This window comes from Phlebotomus argentipes, unplaced genomic scaffold (genome assembly GCF_947086385.1).
Source record: "Phlebotomus argentipes unplaced genomic scaffold, Phlebotomus argentipes genome assembly scaffold_18, whole genome shotgun sequence".
Lineage (NCBI taxonomy): Eukaryota > Metazoa > Arthropoda > Insecta > Diptera > Psychodidae > Phlebotomus > Phlebotomus argentipes.
Genome location: NW_026776177.1, coordinates 17393943 through 17416601, shown reverse-complemented (window position 1 = coordinate 17416601; position 22659 = coordinate 17393943). Strand labels below are relative to the sequence as shown.

The window sequence follows — 22659 nt, the reverse complement described above, 5'->3', positions numbered from 1 at the left end:
GAAAGTGAAAAAAAACGGGGGAGAAAAGCTCTACTATTCTATAACATTTTCCCGATAAACCCCACTGGAAAAGACACACCCAAAGCACGCACTATAACTCGAAATTTGGAACAAATGCCGTATGAATAATTCCTCCACGTTAAATACACTCTCTATAAACTAAACAGAAGGAACTCAATTTTCCAATACCCTCACCGTCACTCATTTCCCTGCCGTAATAAATTCAGAGCCATAACATTTTTGTTGGATCGAATGAAGGGAAAAATTGCCGTAGACTGAAATCACTTCCTCATTTGAATACCGTCACTGGCAACAGGAGAACTTCAACTGTTTCCTCTCGTCAGGATATGCTATGCATCACAACAGAAATGGGAGCCGTTGAGTGTTTACCGGGCTGCCAAGGAAATACACCCGGTCTGGTAATGTCTTCAGACATGCTATTTAGGGTGAAATGAAAGAAATATCTCTAGATAAAAATTAATTCTACAACACAAAAGAGAAATCTTAAAAGATTTTTACGGATGATTTAACACTTCACACATTCCAAAAAGGTGGTCAGAATGTAAATATTATGCAAACATTTCTGCTTAGCAGATTTTTTCCATCATTAATTGAAAAACAAAATGGTATTTAATTTTCTAATAAGGAGTCTCAATTGCTAAAGAGTTGGAATTTGGCTTTGACTTCGCCGAAAAGTTCAAATTTAAGCCTGGATGGATTTTCTGGTCGGTTTGGCTCCCACATTTTGCATAATGTCTGAGGCAAAAGGTGTACTGTGGTATTTATTGTTTGGTCGTTACTCTTTCCAAATTACCACACATATACACAAGAAAATTCCCTAAGGTAATCGCCGACAGAATATTGAGGGCCCCACTCGATACACTCATCCGCAAAGGCGGACTCCACAAACACTTCCCAACAATTTCAGGAATATGCTGAATATGCTAATGCAAATCCAACAGTTTCGCGCATTTATCTGTATTTAATTTTTTTGCCTTTCCCACAGCATGACAAAAAAGTCAAGGCTGTTGAATGACCATTTTTCGGCGGGAGATGAGCAAAAACGCCGTGTTTTTTCCTTGAAATATCGTGAATTTCTCTCTCGCAGAGCCACTAAAAATGCCTTCCATATGGAGTAGAGATTATGTTGTATTCGCCGAAACTTGTTCGCAACATTGTTGGGAACTTGTTTCCTCTTTATAGCCGACGATGATTGTTATAGAATGGGAAACATTTTCCAAATTTATATATGCACACAATCTCAGACAGAATAATTAAATGCCTTTTTATATAATTACCTAACAATGAATAAAGAGTCATAAATTGCTCTAAGGCACGATATAAATCTCACCGCACGTAATGATAATATTATTACTACAAACACTTGACTTGATTCTTATTCTTAAAACCTGATGCATTCATGCCTTATTTGATTCAGATTCTGACATTTTTTCTGTCATTATTATTATGAAAATGACGCGTAATTTTCACCTTATTGACCTTTCTAGCATCTTAAGGATCTCTCTCTCTCTCTCTATGTTGTGCCGACACGAGTTATTCAGAAGCGCTGAAGTTGGAAATAAGTGAACAGCTGACATGATTGGAAAATCAATAATTCTCCGGTGTCTCCACGGCATGAAGTGTGTCCCTCTAGGCATTGCATGAGCCACACAGTGACCGGCAGACTGATATTGATTTTCTTCCAAAAGCACAAGACACACAACTCTCTCGTGTGCACGCATAGTGGCTAGCAATGATGCCGAGAAATGTGAGTCGGTGGACTAAATTTATTGTAATTGAATCCTTGAGTGCATATCATAAATTCACACTCAACTGGTCAATGGAAGGAAAAAAAATAACAAACTCTCCTGAGTTGACCCATTAGCGGAGCAATCAAGAGACTTCAGCGGTTCAAGGTTGAATCAATCAGGCACTTTTACTATCTCCCAGAATACCTAATCTCCATTCGCATGCGCCAGATAATGCTTCCATTCTCACACAATTAATATTCAGAGTTACGCAATGACCGGGAGCGGTTTTCAATCCACTCAAGTCCCCCAAAACACAATACACACGAAAATGCGCCCGAAATCATGTGTGGATACACAACACTCTTCGCACTTTTGTATTCCACTCATTTTGAGTAGCGAACGCCGAAAAAAATATCAAAACAGCTCCACGAAAAGGGGTTAACCATCAATGATCGGAGATTTAATAAGAATTTCAATATAAATTTCTCATAAATAAGTCATGCAAATTCAATAATTCCAACTATTTGCCAACATGCAGACTCAGTCATAAATTCATCCACTTGTTTGAAAGCATTTTATGGAAGCAATGACATTTTAAAACCGACTAGGAATGTTCAGCGAATTTATCAAGCCGAAAAAAACACTCAAGTCAAACAAATTGTTTTCGCGATGTTCATGCAAATCTGAATGCCTAGCGACATATTTGATATATCTACATAGAACGAAACATGTTTAATGTTTGTGGTGTCGCTATTTCAATCACACCTTCCCATTATTTATTTATTTTTTTGATATGTGACAGAATTTTGAAAATTAAACCAGGAAATTAAGAGAAATTCACCATCGATTGGATTTCCTTCAACTTGCAGAAAATTCAATAAATGTAGAAGTGTTGAAAGATTGATGTGAAGAGGAATTTTCAATATTTTACATTGCCATACATCAGACATATTGCAAAATAAACAAATATCAACACCACAAGTCTTAATTGATAACCACCTAATCTATTCTAAGCTCTGCGCTCTTTGAAGTCATGCATCGTAAAATGATAAATCCAAAAATAGAAATCGATAAGTGCAAAAATGTCCAAAGTTAATACATAAGATGTCAATTCCCAAACCGGACTTCTAATGTAATTGAAGCAATATAATGACTAAAGTGAGAATAAGTCTTTTAGCATTTCTCATCCACTGTTTCGCTCCCACACTCAAAACCAACGTGTCTCAAAAATTAATTTCATATTCCATTCTCACAAGAAAAACGCCGCATCCAAGTTCATAAAATGCAAATATGACTGACCCTCTGCAAAGTGACATCACACTCGCGCTCGCGCTATTCACATTGAGTTTGGCCGATGACGACTGTCACCTTCCGTGAGTTCTCACCAAAAAGCGCCAATTGGGGGAGGGATTCGGGAGAATATAGCACATAGAATATAAGTGGAAGGTGGAAAACCGGTTGGCGTGAACCTGAGCTATTTATTTGCATTGACTCCCATTCGTTTGTTCTAAATGATAAAAATTCTATTCACGAGATGCTTATCCCATGATGACCTCATTCACCAGCAAACACACTAACTAATAATGGATGAAGGCTCTTTTTCCAGTTTTCTCTCTCTCTCACTGGCACAGATCGCGCGGATCTGCCGTCTGGGCTGGACTTTGGTTCTGAAGAAAAAGGACATTTGGGAGTGTTTCTCGAAGCTCACCTCGAATCTGCTTGATGTGGGAATCATACTGTGAGATACTCCTCACGATTCCCACTTTGGCTGCACTGGTGGCATGGAATGGATTGTGTCCTGAGCGGAAGCGCCAGGCACCATCATCGGCGCCGTGAGAAATTGGTGAGGCCAGCGATGGTGAGACATTCGATGGGCTGCTGCTGAATGTCTGGGACTTGAATGCCGAATCCTCTCGGCTCCATGACGTGGATGGCGGAGATTCGGGGCTGCGCAGGAATGACGTTTCCGGAATACTGAGTCCAGAGTCCTCCCTCGTGAACTCAATCTGTCGCACAGACTTGCGGAATGTCACCTTCTCCATGTGGAAGACACGCGTCTGACCACCGATTTCACCCTCTTCGTACGTGCGCTCGATGGTCTCCGTCTCCTCCACCGTGGGCTCCTCCTCGTAGCGCTCCACGAGTCGCCGCACCTGCCCAATTTGTCCGTCAACGTCATCCCCAAGACGTCTCCGTCTGCGTCCGCCGCGTCCTGGGCTCTCCCTATCATCAAATTGTCCACTGTGATCCATTTCTCATGTCCACATCTACTCTATTTTAAAAACACTCTCTCCTCCTTCCTCGCGCTACTCAAAGGCACTCAATATTCACAATCGATATAGGAATAGTTGTTCATTTCTCCATTTTCACCGTCAACACGCCCAAAATTTCCGTGCATACGCACAATATGGGCAATTTTACGCAATGAAGAAAAACACCCACGCGTCCCTTCAGAGTCAATTGGGAAAATCCCCCAAGTATGGGTGGATTTTTTATTTGACTTTTCTCACCCAGAACTCTACAAGTCTTTTGCAGCCGTCCAACAATTTCTCACGAAAGCCGGTTCGATACTGAAGAGACGACAGTTCGACGATTTGCCGGAGTGTTTCATGTACAATTCTCCTTTTCGCGGGGCCCCTCAATCAGATGCACCTTCCCCACTTTTGCCTGGTACATTATATACACACAACACTCGTGGCTCCAGTCGCACAACACATCTCCAACGCCACACTATTCGCCGAGGAACATGTGGTTGTCGCGCTGCCTCCAAAAACCCTCTCACTCGATGGCCAAAAATTGCAACATCAACAAACACCAGAGCGCCAAAAAACCACATCTACAACACACATCTTTAAGAAGCCCTCTTATGACACTCTTTGTCTCACTAAACAAATTTTCTGGGACACACACAGAACATCAATGATTGCAAGGAATCTAACAAATAACCAATGCAAAGAACTAATCAACTGACGAATGAACAATATTAACTGCACAGCAATATTATCAATCAACCAAAATTGATGATATACACAACAATTTATCACGCGTGTGTGTCCAAACAAACGTGAGTTGGCTTTTCATCACACTGTGTGAATTAACACTGAAGTGAAAATCCCACTCCGCGGAGTGTGCTCAGTTGTATTCACACTCACTGCGCAATTCTCGCGATTCCCCTCCGAAAACATATCACACACTCAATATATATATTGGAGTACATAAAAATTCTAATTCACTCTCTCACATGCCCGAATATCAACCATAATTCTCTCCCTCTCTCACTCACACCCATTCAACATTCGACGCATAATCACGCGTACACACATTGAGAGAGACACACGAAAATGTGCTCACTGGGCCACAAGGTGTAGCGACTCTAAAGTGCGGCCACATGACATCATATCGCGTCACACGGGCAGAGCGACATTCGTGTTTTGGCCCACCGCTGAAAAATGATAGCGAAAGTGAAATGGGCTTAGGTTTCACCTTCGCAAAAGGTACACAAATCACGTTTTGTAACATTTAACCCTTCGCCCACGCTCGATCAATAAGACTAGCACGCTAATCGCTCAAGAAAATGCAACACCGTGTTGCATACAAACATCAGAATTCAGACATCAAATTGCAATTAACTAAACACCTTTTGGCTGAATGCAAACATAGAAAATTGCTCAGATAATTGTTCATTACGCTGAGTAGATAAATATGCAGAAACTACACTAAATTCCACCTATAATGACTTTATTATGGTGAACCAGGGTAAACAAAAGACTGACGCCAGTCTTTATTGTTCAATTAAACGCTCTACTTTACACATCTACCGATCCGCCAATTTATTTACATTCTGCAACATAATCCATGCGATCACCGCCATTCATATATTGCACTGATCTAATGAGGAAAATGTGCGAAGAACATTTTGCATGACAATAATCATTTGTGGCGTTAGCGCCACTAATCTAAATACTGCACAAAAACTCCGTTTTCAAAGACAAAAACCCGCAAATTGTAAGATATTGGCAAACACATTGCCGTGTTCGACTTTTTGCCATATTTATTGTGCCTCACAAGATGCGAAATTGCGAGGAGAACCTTGAAAGCGTTTAACATTATATAATTAATTGACTTACTAGACACCAATAGAGAGAGAGAGAGAGAAGGAGAGAAAAACAAGAGTCTTGACATATTCTTTGCCAAAGTGATGTCATAAAGGCGCATGGGAATATATAATCTGACGCAGATTTTTCACCCACCGCAACACTTTAACTGCTTTGACTTTATAATTAATTGCTTGAGATTAAGATTGCACACCGTATGGCTAACGACCTGATTACTGATTTGTTGACTGTTTATATTTTCTTCACGTGGGCTTTTCATATGCGGAAGATTTCGATTCAAACCACTTCCCATGCACGATCTCGTCAGGACAGACGTTTTTCCCGAGTCACGGTCAAGATCGCCATACAGAAAATTGCACGAGAAAAGATATCATTTCATAATATTGAGACGATTGAGACGATTGAGACAGTGAAGAAGCCAACATCAGCGTTTCGGAAGGTGATTTAACATCAACACCCACGCGAAATTACTCACATTAAGAGACCACTTTGTTAAACAACGTTAAGTGATCATATGGTGAATTATGTATAATAAAAGTGTTTGAAAAAAGTGTGGAGACAATTGGAATTTATGGCTTGAAAATTCATTGCTGATTTTCTGACCAATGACTGAGTCTTTAGCTCTAAACTATTTCAAAGGCACTTTAATGGATCTCGCGAGTGAGAAAATATTTATACCATTTAGAGTTGGTGGGACGAGCAGTAAAACACCATCTTTAATAGACCATCGCAATTAGTTATTTTATAATGGAGCGTCTGAGCTGCAAATTGACTTTAATTTTATTGAATATTGCAGTATTTTGACTCTCTGCCAACTCCGAAATGCACACCGTCAGCCGCTTCTTGCATCCTCTCAATGAAAGTGAAGTGTCAAAACCAAACACGCATCATTGCATAGTGCAGCAATAACAATTAATAAAGTCTTTTCATGAATTAATTTTAGATTGTATTTTTAGTACAAACACACGTTGTCAAATCTATAAAATTGAACATGAGATTCGCCGTAAATTAAGTGTGACTTTGTCCACTTTTGAAGTGATCGTATAAACTTTAACGATATCGTTCTGATTAAGTGATCTTTCCGAAGGACAGCATAATAATTCAACCTCACTCTATTCATATTTAAATGCTCCGCATCACTGAAGTATCGCATAATTTGTGCGAGAATCACCCCAAGGTGTTGTTTTTTCTCTTCTACAGATTTAATTATATATGCAAATTGTTGCAAAATCAATGGAAGGAAGATTTTAAAATAAAGTGTAAAATATACGAGCAATTTATGCTCACAATCTCCTTTCAAATTAGGCATCATCGCGAAATTGATGATACAATTTCAATTTCTGGCTCCGAGTGGGAATCTCAGAAAGTGGAAGAGTCTAAAAGAGTTACATTGGCGTCTAAAATACAACTGACGAGTCAATTATGTGTTTGAATAAGTAAATTTGGGCAAATTTTTGGGCGGAAGATCTTGTCAAAGCTGCCACTTGTAATTTAACAAATTACAAAGTGACACAGAAAAATTTACAGCTTTTGCATTATGTCATGGAAATAGTTACATTTGGCACTATTTTCTTCAGCAGATTGCCAAATATGTGTCATTTTCTTGGTCATTTTAAATGATACGACAAGAATTATGAGAATTGAGAATTCCTGAAGGCCACGCCCACTCGTATGCTCCGCCCATTTGCATAAAGTACTTCTTACCTTGCAACTGAAGAATCGTAATCTGATATTGGGCCAATTTCTCGTCGATGTAGTCCTGAGACTGATTAGCGATGATCTCGGCCGTTGTGGGGCCCGTGTCCTCTTCGTCGTCATAGATGATGTACGACTGGGGTGTCGGCAGGGTTCCCGGGGGCGGCGGTTCCGCCGCATATTCGTATTCGCGAAAGATTGGTGGCGACATGAATCCATGCGCGGGCGAGGCTTGGCGCAGTGCTGGCCGCTGGAACATCACCGCGGCCGGTGACTGGCGCTCCAGCGGCTGTTGGTACATGGGGGGCACCGAGGGCGGACGCGCCGGGGATGGCTCGTGGTCAGGTCGACGGGGTCGCGGATGCTGCAGGTGCGGCCCACGCGATCCGCGCTGCTCGTGCGATCCGAACATCGGGGACGCCGGGGATCCGCGACCCGTGAAGCGCAGTCCGCCCGGTGACGCCAGAATGGGCGGCGACGGCGCCCATGGCGACGGGGGACGATAGTGAATGGGTGACGGAGAGCCACGGCTCCAGCTCCGCCTCTGCTGCTGATACGGATGCTGGTGTGGCTGATTTGGGTGGTCAGACATGCTGGCTAGTTCTGTCCTGTCCGCAGATCACTGTCCTCACGGCCAATCGATCAGCATCTCCGCCACGCGAGAGGAATCTCACCTACGAGCGCACAGTAACACACAATTATTTATAGTCGGGAGAAAATCGATCATTTGGCCAGTGATCATTGCACTGCATTTCGAGATGTGATTGAGCCGCGTGGAATTCTAAAGACTCTTCCGATTTATCTAGCGGAATATTTATAGACATTTGCGTGATTTTACTCTCTCGCATTAAACATGACTCTCTATATCAATCTCTTCCCGCCTAATTGACCATTTTCATGTAGTTTTCATATATTAAAATGATTTATTCCCATGATCATCGGCTAGAAATATTATCAAATTTCAGCTTCTTTCAATTTCACAGAGTCGTAGTCGCTTCTTGACTCACTCAAATCTCTTCCCAGAAGATCATAAACACAAACACTTCCCACGCCACTGATTTCGCAACGAGTCACAGAGTCAATTTTGCAGATGTGAAGTCAGAAAAAAGGAGAAGCTATTTAGCACTGTGCTAAAATGTATCAGATGGAAAAATGGCCAGACAAATCACTTGTCGAATTGAAATAAGAGCAAATTTCATCGATGATGTCATAGGAAAAAAGTGATCGATTTGAACACCCACATGATGTTTGTGCACAATATTCAAGATCGATGTGATGAAAGGCGGTTTTTAAAATAAAACTGCCCCAATTTACACAAAAGTCTCGTGGACAAAAAGTCCACACACAATAATCTCCTCATAGACATGTTGAACGAAATAAATAGCCCAGTCGATCGTGTCATCGCTTTTTCAGAAATATTCGCGACTCTCAATGTGAATTTGAAGGCATAAAAAATAGACACGCTAAAGTAGAGCGCGATTTTCCTGTGATCTCCTCTTCTCCATCCAAAAATATCTTCCCCAATAATCCCCCTCGCGCGCGGCCGTGTTGCGAGATGCGAAAAGAATCGCCAGAGCATCTCATCTTCATCCCCAACACTTAGGCAAAGGTCATGACACTTTCTCCGCGACTTTGACTCTCGCGGCGCAAATCGAGCGCTGCGCTCCTGAATTGTGTCTGTTTTTTCCGCATTGCTCAGAATAGGCATCATTAGGCCGGGACACAAGGGGCCAATTAATTAAAGTCATACAATTGACGTGCGGACGCGTTTGTCCCCAAACGTTGTGGGCTATTAATACGCGCACCGCCGGAGTGTCCACATATCTGGAGATCAAGAAACCGTGTCCCAGTGCTTCGCAGCTCGCGGGGCCCAGAGAGCCATTCCTTCGCGCGCCAAGTGTGTACTTGATGCGTATTTTTGGCCATAAGTGCGGCACTAGGAGGAGAAAAAAGACCGCCTTGCAGTTATAGAGTTGTTCAGGCGCAAATGATGATCATTCCCGACGACGGAAAATTCACTTTTTAATTAGCACCGAATCACACACAAACACGTCACTCGTCATTTTAAATAGAAATTACTTCAACATCAAATTATTTTTAAACTTTTCTCCCAAAATCATTATTACATAACACCACTTCTTTCAAACTCGTCAAATATAGATTTCTTTATACCCACAAAAAAAATTGTCTCGATATCGTGATACTTGGACTACCAATCATAACTCAACCCGCCAATCTTTATCCTCATCTTCGCAATAAATCACCAAGAATTTTCAACCGTTGAAGAATATCACGGAAAAATGCGTGTTGCTCAATTTCCTCTGCATTAACTTCAAGCAGCACACCTTCTTTTTGACTCTTTCCTCGCACCACAAACTCTTCGACAGGGAATTATTTTCGATTAAAGAAACTAAAGCAAAAAAAATTATATAAAAAAGATTTCCTTCAGAGAGTGAAAAAGCACTGCACCAATCTCGCTTTTCCAATCCTCTGTACTGAACTGATCACTCGCTGAGGATCGTGAAAATGGTATCTTCAACTCTTGACTGTTGCCAAACTCCGCAGAGTCCCGGATATTGTCTGCAAGCGAAATGAGAGAAAATCGGCGGAAGAAAATCAATTTTGTGACTAAAATAACCACAATATGTTCAAAATTGAGCTGATTTTTAATAAAATAATCAGTTTGATAGACAATTAAGGGCTCATTTCCCTGTGAAACAGTATTACAGGACCTCTTGCACAGTTTAACATAGTTTTACGGCTGTTTTTATGCAGATTTTACTTGAAAAATGTCATTTATAGATCATTCTCATTTTCAGCGATGAGAATTTTTCACATAGAATTTAATAAAGAAGAGAAATGCAAAATAGCTGAAAACGTTTCACGCATTTATTGATTCAAATACTTCCACAATTGCTTGCCAATGGAGATTCCTGCCGTACGCAAGACATCTCTGCCTAAGCTGAGCACTTTCTTGCGCCGTCGCGACGCGACGATCGTCGGCATCGCGAAAATTCTAAAGTGTGTGGATGCCGAGTGTCAAAAATAGAGTTTGTACAAACCCAAGCAAGAGATGATCGGTCTTCCTTTCTCTCGCAACATCTCTGCAACAGTTTTCTCCTTTGCCATCCTCTCCGCGCGCCACATGAAGAAGAGTCAGTGAAATTGCTATATATTGTTTGGGCCGCACGCACAGCATATATATAAATATTTAAAGAATAGTGCGACAGGCGAAATATTTCACACTGTCGAGAGCACGATGACCCCCTCCCTCTCTCGAGGGCGTCGGCACAGATTTTGTGAATGAATGCACTGGCAGAGCGCCTCTACAGCAACCCCCACCGCATGTCAATTCATAATTCACAAGCTAATTTTAAACAATCGCACTAGTTGACGCTCTCGCGGCCGTCAGAAATAGCTCATGATGGGCAAAAATAAAGAGAATTTCAGCTCTAATGATAAAACATGATGAATTTACCTTGCACTTCAATTCAATGCGTCACATTTATACATCGCGTTCTCTCTTTCTCTTCTCGCTAGACAAAGGCCTTGCACAGCGCCACTGTGTGATCCACTCCGCAGCTGATCTTCAGCACTTTGGCACCCAGAGCCGTCTTGAAGGGGAAGAACATGTCCTTTGTGTTGCCCAAGCCCAGACATCCGTGCTTATTCACGCCCCACATGAACAGATCCCCGTCCGAGTTGATTGCGCCCATGTGGCTGATGCCACTGCTGATGCTCGTCACCACGCTGCTCCTGTTGAAGTCATTCCGCCCGAACAGCGCAGCCGGGATCTGCCTGGGCGTCAGCACACAATCCGCCTGAGGTCCGAATCCCAGTATTCCATAGCCCCAAGCGAACACATCGCCGTGCTCTGCGAATAAAAGATCCCATTTATATCTCAGCAAAGAGAAGAAAAGGAGAAAAAAAACAAAGCAAATTGAAAAGAGTGAAATCATTCCACAGGATGTCATAAGCTATTTTCTCCAATGGCCACAACTATAACGTACATTTGCAGAATGCTATTTTCACTCGATGCCTCACAAATTATCTCATTAATGTCTATTTCAACAATTTATAGAATCCCACACAGCGTCAATCTCAATTTCTTGCCTTCGGACACGCTTTTGCGGCATGTTTTTCAGATGAATTCTTGAATTTTTGCTCGCAAAAGCAATGTCAACGAATTAATTAATGAATCTGCTGAGCACAGAAGTGTGATTGATGATCTTTACTCACCATTTAACGCCAGGCAGTGTGATCCTCCTGCAGCGACGTCCGTGATCTTCCCCAATCCCGCCAGTGTTGGCAGTTTGATTGGAGTGTGGATTTGCTGGACACTTCCTATCGCGCTACTCAGCTGTCCGTACTCCGTGTTGCCCCAGCCAAAGACTTCTCCTCTGTCATTGAGTGCCAGAACGCAGTCTGCCGCACAGGCCAGCTTCACGATCCGCTCCCCGGCGATGTCGCCCAGCGCCTGTCGGATCGCTCCGGATGTCTCATAAGTGCCACTTCCCGTCTGTCCATCAGCAGCCCAGCCGCACGAGAACACCTTGCCCGACTTCGTGAGCAGCATCGTGTGATCCTGGCCACAGTAAACGCCGCAAACATGCTCATCTGGCACACGAAATCTGTGGATTATGTGACTCTTCACGTAATCCTCCTCCTCGATAATCTCCCTGCCCAACTGGCCGTAAGCGTTGTTCCCCATGGAAAACACTTCCCCGTCCTCCGACAGCAGAATCGCGTGCGCCCTTCCAGCCGCTATTGACACTATCTTCAGCTTCTCATCCTCACTCTTCTTGGGCAGCTCTATTGGAGCCGGATAGATCATCAAATGCATGGGACGATTTGTCGCGCCGCCGTGCTTGTGAAATCCAATCTGACAATCGGTGTTGATGCCTGAGCCAAACACCTGCACGCCCTTGACGTCCTTCGTGAGGAACAGGGAGAATCCATAGCCACAGGTCACGTCCAGGACGTCGTGTGAGGAGGCGAAACTCTGTCGTGTGGGATTCTGCACATAAGACCCCAAATATCCTTTGTGCTTCCACAAGGCTGTGTGCACACCTAACGCCCCGGTCTCTGAGTAGCCCCAGACAAACACCCGGCGCTCCTTTGGTCCAGACACCCGGTATTTATCAACTGAAATTGATAAAGACAAAAAACAACATGAGACGATATTTCATCACAATTTAGGGTTATGCCTTACTCGGTACTTTTTCTTCGTCCTGCAGCAGGACACTTTTGCGAATCCTGCGCGACTTTGTGCTGAAACCTCTGCTGCATATCCTTAGCACGAGTTTACTCATATTCCTGGTGATTTTCTATGGTTTTTCAGCGAAAACCGCAACACCGGCAACACAAACTGAACCTGACCAGCTGATTCTGCAGGGTTGTCCAAATCCCACAGCATTTCCTGTAAGAACGCTGTCAGTCCGCCTAACCCTCAAATCGAGATGATTCGGGTGTGTTTTGGTTTTGATTTTTACCATTTTTTGCAGAAATCTCCTAATTTTCCTATTGATTTGCAGTCAATGGTGCTTCCTCGACTCCTTCGGCGTGTTTTGCTACAAAATACACCATCGTGCAGGCGGTACAGCAAGCATGATCCCATATATTTGGACGTGAGTGAAACCCAGTCACATTCTCAATGGGACAAATATGCATTTCGGGCTTGTCTTGCAGCTCCTGAAGTCAAAATACCCCCAATATGAGGCAGTGAACTTCCGACTCACGGGATACGACTACTCTGTGCTGGAGAGCTACCAGAAGTTCGTCCACAACACGGCAGAATACATGGGATTCAATGTGGAGGATTCCTGGGCAGTGCCGCCGAAGAAGCTCAAAGTGCAGCGCTTCAAGCCTCAGAGCACGGTGGTTGACAGTGAATACAGCCTCTGTGTGTTCGAGAGAATTGTGCACATCGAGGATCTGGACGCCCCGACGTATCCTACGCTGCTGCGAGTCCTGCAAGCCGCCTTGCCGGAAGGCGTGACGCTGGAGGTGCTCGAGCACTCGGATGAACAGGAGGAGATCAAGTACGTGCCAGACACTGAACTGCTCCAGCTCAAGGCCCAATTGGAGGACATGAGAAAGCCGAAGAAGTAGAAGTAAAAGAATATAATATAGTGTCATTAAAAATACAACATCAAAAATCATTTTAAATAATTCTCTCTCTTTCTCTCTCTCGTCTTAAAGCTTTGTGGAGATTTTCACTCTTCACGTGGAATTGGACGGATTTGTTAATTTTGTACTCTCTCAAAAAGTGTCTCCAGAAATTGTATAAGAAGAATATTGGACGGAAGATTGTTTTTTTTTGCCTCACACCACGCCAAAATGCACCACTTTGATGGTCGAGCTGGAATTGCGCGGATTTACCTCATTGTCAGCATCGGGATTTACATCTGGAAGAGGAACATTCACTGGTCAGGCGTCTGACATCTTGCAGCGATGCGCTCATCAACTCACCAGACATTGGAGTGAAGTCCTTCAGATACTCATCGTTGGGATGACACAGCGGCAAGCTGTCGGCCAATTCTTTCTGCGGATCAGTTATTTGACTCCATCCATTGGCTCTCTTGGACCTGTCACTAGGAACTGATGGCTTCTCCTTCCTCGGAATCTCCTGTGCAGCAAAAGAATCACAATTACTTTACATGAAGATGCGATTCGATCAATTTCACTCACCGGAACAACAGCAACTGTGATCGTATCGGAGAATTTCACCTTATTCTTCTCTCCAGACTCCTTCTTGGCACTCTGACCAGCGCCAGACGCCACCAGGTTGGCCTGTGTCCTCCCCGAAGGTGATGTCAGTGCCAGAATCGATGCAGTGTCCTTCGTATTCCTCAAGTACGATGAATTTCCACTCGTGGACGGATTTATTATTGCACTGTTCTCCAATTGATGCGCCTTCGACGAACTGTTGGACGACACAGCGGGAATATTGCCCGAAATCAGCGGATACTGATGAATCACCGTCGGCACTGCCACAGTGTTGATCGACTGCAGACTATCGGCTCTCGGGACACTCACTGTACTCCTTCCGTACAGCGAAACGCTGGGAAAAGAGTGCTTCACATGGTGGAAGCTCGGCGGATTGTAGGTCAACGGAATGCCCAGCGTCTGATCAATTGCACTTGTAGATCGTGGCATTTGAGCAGTGGACGGCTTGGGAATCACATCGATCACCATGTGCTCATTGGGAAAGACTGATCGAGGCAAGGCAATCGGTGGCTTTGCATTTCCACCTTTTCCCTGATGATTGCCAAAATTGAAAGCATCGTGAAAGCGATCAATGTAGTCGGTGGAGAAACTGTTGTGACCCAAATTCGGTCGCCATCCTCCCATTCTGTCATCCAGGAGATTCTGCTGACTCCCACCCACATGAGACTTCTTCCCACCACCGCCTTTCGCCATCGGCAGCGGTGGATCTGTGAGGAAAATGTCCTCATGAGAGTTGTACAGAGTCTTGACATTGTGCCCACCAAAAGCTGTGCTGGCTCGAGAGATTTTCAGTTCTGGCTTTGGAATAGTGATCCTGAACGACTTGTCCGGCAGCGTATTTGCCGTGTATGGCAGAGGTGGAATGTAGGACGTCTTGGACGTCGACACAGTGGGCAGCGGTGGATGTTCTAAGTAGGAAGACGCCGAAGAGGCTGTCGAAGTCACAGAAGCCGCATTGATTCCCTGACGCTTGTTCGGAACACTCGGTCCCAAGAGATTATCGCTCTCAGTCGCACACGACGAGCACTCAACAACATCCGGCGGCTTCTGGACACCCTCAGTCGTGAGATCCTCACTGGAGGACGCCGAATTGTCCGTGCAGAGTGAGCAGGAAGAGTGAGAACACGTGGAATCTGCAAAAAGAACAATTCTTATCATAATATTCCCACTCAAAAGACACTCCCAACAATCTCAAGTCACTTACGACTGCTTCCGCGACTGTTGGCATTATTGATGATCTCCTCAGCCTTCTTCAGCGCATCCTCAGCCAGACTTCCATCCCCATTCGCCACGGCGGCATTGTGGAGATCCATAAACAAGTCCTCATCGTTGATATCAATGCCCAAACTGAAGGCCTTCTCGAATGATCTGTACCTCAAGAGATACTGGAAGAACTTCCTCGTGATGTCCTTCACTTGATCGCCAAACTCCAATTCAGTCTCCTCGCACAGCGGCTTCACCGGCACATGGAAGCTGCCCAGCGCCTTCTGCAGCTGCAACTCCCGGTCGGCCGTCAGCGGGTGGCGGAAGATGAAGTTGGCAATCTTGTGTAGAGAACACAAGCACATGGCGCCATAAGTGTCCCAATTGAGGCACAGCAGAATGTTGATCGCCTTCTCCACCTGATTCACACTCAAGTAACTGTGCACGAAGACATCCGGCGTGAAACCGGACGTGTGAATGTCTCCTGGAAAGATAGAGATGAAGATAAATTATTATTGTTTCCAACATTCCCATGTTAAACATCTAAATCGCTAGGATTAGTCAAATTAGAGTATAAATTTAGCACTTTTACTGTTAAATTCCACTTGTAATGCAGCACGATCCTAACTGACAACGGCAAGGATGAGATTCCAAAATCTTTGTTGATTTAATCGGATCGAAAACGAGAGATAACTTTTCTCCGTGAAATTGGATCTCTCAACGCCTAATTAAGAGTCTTTTCAGTTGTCTTTTTCCTTCAAATTCCACACGCTTCACATTGTTGTACTTGAAATGTCTTGAAAATCGCTGGAAAATAGCTCAAGAATTGCTTTGCGGTGGCATCATTAAGAAAAACCAACTTGTGAATCATCAATAAAAGCATCTCTTTGACATCATGCAGAAAAATCTATAACAATTTCTCATTGATTTTCCCAAGATCATCAGCTTCAAATGCAAAATTATCCCCTTGAATTGAGGCATTAAAAAATACTTTTACTGATCAACAGAGTGGAGAAAGAGCGCGCAGACACACTCTCTCGAAGTGTGAATAAACAAGTGTTTGGGTGATTAATTGCCTCTGCCACATGGAGTGTTTTTTTGGGTGTGAAAAGTGGGTCTCTCGCCTTTCTCACCTTTCATTCCGGCGCCGCCGAAGAAGCGCATGCACCCCACGGGGCCACCCTCGAAGATCAGCAGCAGAAAGCTGTCCGTCTGGCTGAACTTCTCCGCGTGGCCCTGCAGATCGGGCTTCCTGCTCCAGCAGATCCTGGACAGCGTGGGCTGACTGCTGAAGTAGTTGGACACGTCGAGAATGTTGGACGGCGTGTAGTCTTCGCTGATCAATTGGCTCTTTATGCAGGACAGCGAGATGTCGAAACACTGAAACTGACACCTCTCATTCGCTATGACAACGAGCCCGGAGTCGCCGTGCCATGAGATCATCGTGGCGATCTGTGACGAGAGAGAGAATGCTAATTAGCCAGGAGTGGAGATCATTAGTGGAGCGAAGCACTTACGAAAGCCGCTTTGACCAGATGCGTAATGCCTCGGCCCTCGTCGAACAGCACAATCGACCCGTCAATGCAGCCCAGCATCAGCTTCTCGTGATCCGGACTGTAGGAGTGGCAGCAGACCTGCGTCTGCAGCGGAATCGACGTTACGGCGATGCGATTGAGCTTCACCTTGTTGATCTCATAGATCGAGCTCTCGATCGTCACCTCGCCCTTCCGCGACACCCTCTGCTCCACCGTGCGCAGCTGATTGTCGCTCAGGCGCACGAACTCGATGCAGATTGGATCGTTCTCTGTCCAGTGGAAGCACAGCGGCTCCAGCTTGGCGCGGCTGAACTTGTAGATGTGGATGTTGGCGCGATCCTGGTCGCGCACAGTGGGCCGCCAGGGATAGACCTCGTTCTGCGACGAGCGCGTCCAGATGGCCACCAGATCGCCGCTCACATTGCACGAGATCTGACGTGGCAGCTTCCTGCCCTGCGGCCCGCCAATGATGATGTTGAAGATCTTCGGCTCCATGCGACTGATCTTCTCCGGCACGGAGCGCCGCAGGCTGGGCTTCTGCAGGTAGACGAACGTGATCTGGTTCTGGTTGTAGGCGATCAGAATGTGCAGGCGCGTCATCAGCACGTCTGTGATGGCCTCGGAGATGATCTTGCCGAGGAAGTACTTGTCGAAGGCCACTCTCATCACCTCACCCGTGAAAATGTTGACACACACGTGAACAATGAGACCATTCGATAGCATCAGACGCAGCACGACGTTGTCCTTCCACTGGCAGTAGATCACCTTGTGCTTCTCCAGCAGCTCCTCCAGCTTCCTGATGCCGCTGCGCAGCTTCGGCGCCCCCTTGTCCACCGCGTGTCGAATGTCCCTGCGCTGCCCGTACAGGCGCTTCCCCGCGGCGTACAGCCCCTCATCCGCGAGCTCCTTCTTCTGGTGGTATCTGTAGCACCCGAAGTCCGTCTCCTTGATCTTGATGTCCTCGCGACACGACCACAGGCGCGTCTCGCTCAGCAGCGTCAGCATGGCTCACTTGCACTCGGGTTGCAGCACTACTTTGCAGCAAATATTTACTAATTGCCCCCTCAACTCGTCATTTTTCACCTTTTTTCTTGCTCTGCTGTCAACGCAACTAAAATGTTGTCAACATTCCAATGCACTTGCAGTGCTCACGGCCGAAGCGCTGCGATCACTTTAGCGATCGCGGAGTAAAAGTTTTTTTCGCCATTTTCCCCCCCAATAAATGTGCATTTTCCTGTTTTCTATACAGAAATACACTTTTATTACTATTTTACACCCTTCAAGATCGTCTATCACTCATGCAGCGGAAAAATACAGTATTCTCGAGTATGTCCATTTTCCCGCCATACCCTAATAATTTGTAATTAATCCTCCAGAGGGCGAGCAAGCAACAGAGGTGCAATTCACGATCCTTCGGGTTGCCAGATGGCGGTGAAAAATACAGATGACAGCGAATTGTTTTGTTTCGGCGTGGCGAGCAAATTTAATGAGTTTTTACTGGAATTTATAGACAATTTCACTTGATGTGGACGCGTTGTGAATAAAAACGAAAAACATACAATCATGAGCCTGTCAGTTTCTGGAGAAATCGGTAAAATTAATGAATATTCTCGCATGTAAAATGTTTGCCAATGTTCTCAAAATAATTCCCTTTAGTTGAACTCGAGGATGAATCAAGGGAAAAGCAGGAGGAACTGGAAGCATTGGAGAATGACACTTGTTGCCGCCTGTGCTTGCATAACACGCAAGCGGAAATGTATCCCTTTCAGGACATGACGTACAACAATATTCCGTTCTGCAATTTATTCTTCCAGATCGTCGGAATCACTTTCACCGACTATCCGGAAATGTCAGCAAATATTTGCATTTATTGCGCAAATCATTTGACAGAGGCGTTCAAGTTCCGCGAGAAGTGTCTGAGAACCGAGGAGAAATTGAAGGATTTGTTGAAGAAAGAGGAAGTCAAGGAAGCTTCTATTGAATTCATACCAACGCAGGGAATTCAGGAACGTCTGGAATTAGTGAAAAAGGAAATGAATGAGGCTGTTGAAGGAAAATCAGTTGAATTCCCCGAATTGCCTATCGATTTCACAGGCGAGTCGACAGCGAAAGACAGGGAGAAATCGAAGAAGATTGTTTACAAGTTCTCCAGAAGTGAGTTGAAGAAGTTGGAATTGAAGAAAATCCAATGCAGCAAATGCGAAGAAAAATTCAAAGGCATCGAGCTGTTCAAGAAGCACGCCTGCAATGCCAAGAGCCGAAAGAGTCAAGAAAAGTCTGCCCAAAAGAAAGATCGAGATAAAAGAAAAATCGAGATTGAGCTAAAGACACTCATTCCTCCTAAGGAAGTGTTTCCTTGTGCAGAATGCGGACACAAAGCCTCAAGTCGACAAGCCTACGTGAAGCACATGAACAGAAAGCACTGGGACATTAAGCCTGATTGCTCTACTCGCCCCGTTTATGGTTGCCATCTCTGTGGCAAGAAGTTCGATTCGCAATATCACATACAAAAACACGTTTACAAAATTCACCTTAAGAAACATCCCATTGAATGTGCGGTCTGCGAAAAGGGCTTCTACACCAGAAACGGCCTCACGAGGCACATGGATGCTTATCATTTGAACCTGACTTTTCAGTGCGACGTGTGTGGAAAGACGTTCAAATCCAATGCTCGATTGAGCGATCATGTGAAAACTCACAGTGGAAAAAAGACATGCGAACTTTGCGGAAAGACATTGACGAGCATTCTCGGGCTGGCGCAACACATGAAGGTTCACAGGGAGAAGGAATACATGTGTCCGGTGTGCTTGAAGGAATTCGCACACAATTTCGCCATGAGGACACACGTGAAGAAATTTCATCCCGACGACGAGCATTTGCTGCCGCCCAAAGGAACAATCATCAATCGGGGATTTTTGAAGAAAGTGAAAGAACGAGAACAGCTGCCGTAGAAATCGAAATAAAACTTTGCAATAAATCTTAGAGATGCACCTTAAAATAATCTTAAAAACACTTTATCTAGACAATTATTACTCTTCCGAATCTTTTTCAATCTCAGTCTTCGTTTTCATGGCAATCTTTTGGATGATCCTCAAAGGAAAACAAGAGAATCACGGATACCGTAAGACGGATATTTGTTAGGATTGCCAGCGTTGAGAGATTGTGTTGCCAGCACTGCCTTCTTGAGATGCTGCGATGTGAGTGAATCGAGAGATGTAAGTAACAATAGAAAGTCCTGCAAATAGAACTGTAATTGTTGTCACGGCTTTTCCTTCGCAGCTCACAAGACATGGAAGAGTGGACAGTTTGTCGTTTATGTCTAAAATCCAGTTCGGATGCGATGAAATCCATTCCGGATCTGACTTACAACATGATCCCATTCTTCAACATCTACTTTGAGCTCATCGGCGTGACTTTCACGGATTATGCGGCATTTCCTGGCAGAATTTGCCATCTCTGTGAGAAGAATATGATCATGGCATACAAATTTCGAGAAAAGTGTTTGGAAACTGAAGAGAAACTCAAGGAATTTCTCTGTGAAGGATCAGAAATATCCAGTACAGAGTTTATCGTCACACTTGCGGCCTCAAAAGAGGACATCAGCAAGGATTTACAAGACACATCTGCAAATCAATTGGCAGAGATAAAGACAGAAGAGGAATCTGCAGTGGCGGAAGCCTCTGATGGTCAGGAGTTTGTGGTGGAAGAAACAGAAGCGGAAGAGCAGCATTTGCAAGTTATCGAATGCAAGTATTGCAAGAAACTATTCAAGAATATCAAGATGTTCGGAAAGCACGTCTGTCGCCTGTCAGACATGCTCCAGAAGAGCAGGAAACAGAAGTCAACGCCTGCCAGGAAGATCTACGAATGCACAAAATGCCAGCAAACCTACAATTGCCGGAGTGCTTGGATGATTCACATGGATAGGCACAATAATTTCCTCCGGTACGCTTGCGATCAGTGCGACAAGAAGTTCTCAAATTGGCTCCAGAGGCGAAATCACGTCTACAGAGTGCATCTGAAGAGGAAATTCTGCGAATGCTCTCACTGTGGCAAGGGATTCTACAAGAAGCACGACTTGACGGTCCACATGAATGCCGTTCACCTGAAAACGGCGGCTTTTCAGTGTGACACCTGCGGGAAAACCTACCATCATCCCAAGAACTTCCGCAATCACGTGAAGAGCCACAATCCGGCGACGGTGAAGTGCAGTGTGTGCGGGAAAGTGCTGAAGAATGAGAAGACTCTGGTGCAGCACTCAAGAGTGCACAGCGCCAAGAAGAACTACGTCTGTCCGGTGTGCAGTGAAGCCTTCACGTGGAATGCCACGCTCAAGTCGCACGTGAGGCGGCTTCATCCGGACAAAGTGCACCTCCTGCCGCCTGACGGAACCATCGTCAATAGGACTTTCCTGAGAAAACTCGCAGAAGAAAGTGAATAAAGTTTCGGGAATGATCACAATAGCTGTTGAGAGTTTCTTCTTCTTATTCTTTATTTGACGTCTTCTAATAGAAGGTATCGCCATCTACATTATTATTAGTACATTATTATTATAACTACTTATAACTTATAACTTATAACTTATTCTTATATTTCTCTACTTAAACCTATCTTATCAATAAATTTCAATGTTTTCAGTACTTCATCCTCGTCGTCATCCAGTAAATTTTCTATTTTGTCCTTTAATTTCATCTCTCCTCTTATACTACGGAACCTTATGCAATCTATTAATATATGTTGAACACTTAAATCTACGTCACAGCATTTTGTTGGGTATGTTTTGGTGAATATTGAATTATGTGTAATACCAGTATGACCAATCCTAAGTCTAGTTAAAATAGTCTCTTCTTTCCTATTGCTTCTATTTACAGTTGTGTATTTGTTTACATTAGTTTTGATCTTAAACATCTTGTTATTTTCTAGATTACTCCATAATACGTTCCATCTATCTTTTAGTTTACTTTTAACAACATTTCTTACGTCTAAATAAGGCACTTTATATTCAGTGTTAAGATCATTAGCTTCTTTGGCTGCTTTGTCAGCCATTTCATTGCCTTCAACCCCTATATGGCCCGGGACCCAACAAATTGTTATGTTATAGTCTTGCTCTCTTATAATGGTATTGGATGTTTCAACTATATTTTTGATAACTCGACTCTGTTTTATATTTATGTTATTGATTGCTTTTATTGTACTGAGGGAATCCGAGAAAATTACTATGTTTTTATTGTCTTGGTCGTCTACTTGTATGTATTTTAGAGCTTCTAATATTGCAACTGCTTCTGCAGTGAATATTGAGCATTCTTTATGGATTTGGAAAGATATTTCAATGTTAGAAAGAATAACTGAAAGCCCAGTGTGGTCTATAGTTTTAGAACCGTCTGTGAAAATTTGTTTGTGATTATTGTATTGCAGAATTTTTTGGTCTACGTCCTTTTTTGTTATTTGAGGTTTTTTAGATTTACTTAATGCTAAGTCTATATTTATTTTATTTTGTGTTTGTGGGTTCCAGTCGTAGCTATTATTGACTTCTAAGGGTGGTGTTTGTATATTAAGTTCATCTAGTATATCACGGAATATTTTTGCTATTGGGCTCAATGTATTGAGGTTGGACATATCTAAGGCACTATT

At 44.0% G+C, this 22659-nt stretch overlaps 5 protein-coding genes across 6 annotated transcripts in view; 2 read left to right on the top strand and 3 right to left on the bottom strand.

Moving 5' to 3' along the window:
* LOC132259053 (muscle-specific protein 300 kDa-like) overlaps nucleotides 1-7854 on the bottom strand; it is a 63130-nt gene extending 55276 nt beyond the window's left edge. The window contains 1 exon segment of the mRNA XM_059756599.1: nucleotides 7571-7854. Coding sequence (XP_059612582.1) covers nucleotides 7571-7820 — 250 coding nt within the window. The 5' untranslated portion in view covers nucleotides 7821-7854.
* Nucleotides 7855-8216: 362 nt separating this feature from the next.
* Nucleotides 8217-12957, bottom strand: LOC132260084 (RCC1-like G exchanging factor-like protein). 2 transcript variants are annotated; one of them, XM_059758007.1, is made up of 4 exons: nucleotides 12774-12957; nucleotides 11801-12706; nucleotides 11040-11435; nucleotides 8217-8235 (listed from the first exon to the last, which is right to left on the bottom strand). In XM_059758007.1, exons 1-3 carry the CDS (start codon nucleotides 12871-12873, stop codon nucleotides 11098-11100), a joined length of 1344 nt encoding a protein of 447 aa, XP_059613990.1. In that variant the 5' UTR covers nucleotides 12874-12957; the 3' UTR covers nucleotides 8217-8235; nucleotides 11040-11097. The 2 variants fall into 2 exon arrangements, with proteins under 2 accessions (XP_059613990.1, XP_059613989.1); XM_059758006.1 differs by lacking the exon at nucleotides 8217-8235 and adding an exon at nucleotides 10450-10693.
* LOC132260085 (uncharacterized) lies at nucleotides 12945-13877 on the top strand. Its single transcript, XM_059758008.1, has 4 exons — nucleotides 12945-13029; nucleotides 13096-13188; nucleotides 13250-13674; nucleotides 13763-13877. Exons 1-3 carry the CDS (start codon nucleotides 13021-13023, stop codon nucleotides 13670-13672), a joined length of 525 nt encoding a protein of 174 aa, XP_059613991.1. The 5' UTR covers nucleotides 12945-13020; the 3' UTR covers nucleotides 13673-13674; nucleotides 13763-13877.
* LOC132260083 (WD repeat-containing and planar cell polarity effector protein fritz) lies at nucleotides 13851-18358 on the bottom strand. The gene is made up of 6 exons (XM_059758004.1): nucleotides 17011-18358; nucleotides 16627-16945; nucleotides 15495-15977; nucleotides 14252-15423; nucleotides 14033-14189; nucleotides 13851-13968 (listed from the first exon to the last, which is right to left on the bottom strand). Exons 1-6 carry the CDS (start codon nucleotides 18031-18033, stop codon nucleotides 13886-13888), a joined length of 3237 nt encoding a protein of 1078 aa, XP_059613987.1. The 5' UTR covers nucleotides 18034-18358; the 3' UTR covers nucleotides 13851-13885.
* Nucleotides 18359-18448: 90 nt separating this feature from the next.
* Nucleotides 18449-21499, top strand: LOC132259270 (zinc finger protein 573-like). Its single transcript, XM_059756832.1, has 3 exons — nucleotides 18449-18619; nucleotides 18685-19975; nucleotides 20308-21499. Exons 1-3 carry the CDS (start codon nucleotides 18592-18594, stop codon nucleotides 21467-21469), a joined length of 2481 nt encoding a protein of 826 aa, XP_059612815.1. The 5' UTR covers nucleotides 18449-18591; the 3' UTR covers nucleotides 21470-21499.
* The last annotated feature ends 1160 nt before the right edge of the window (nucleotides 21500-22659 follow it).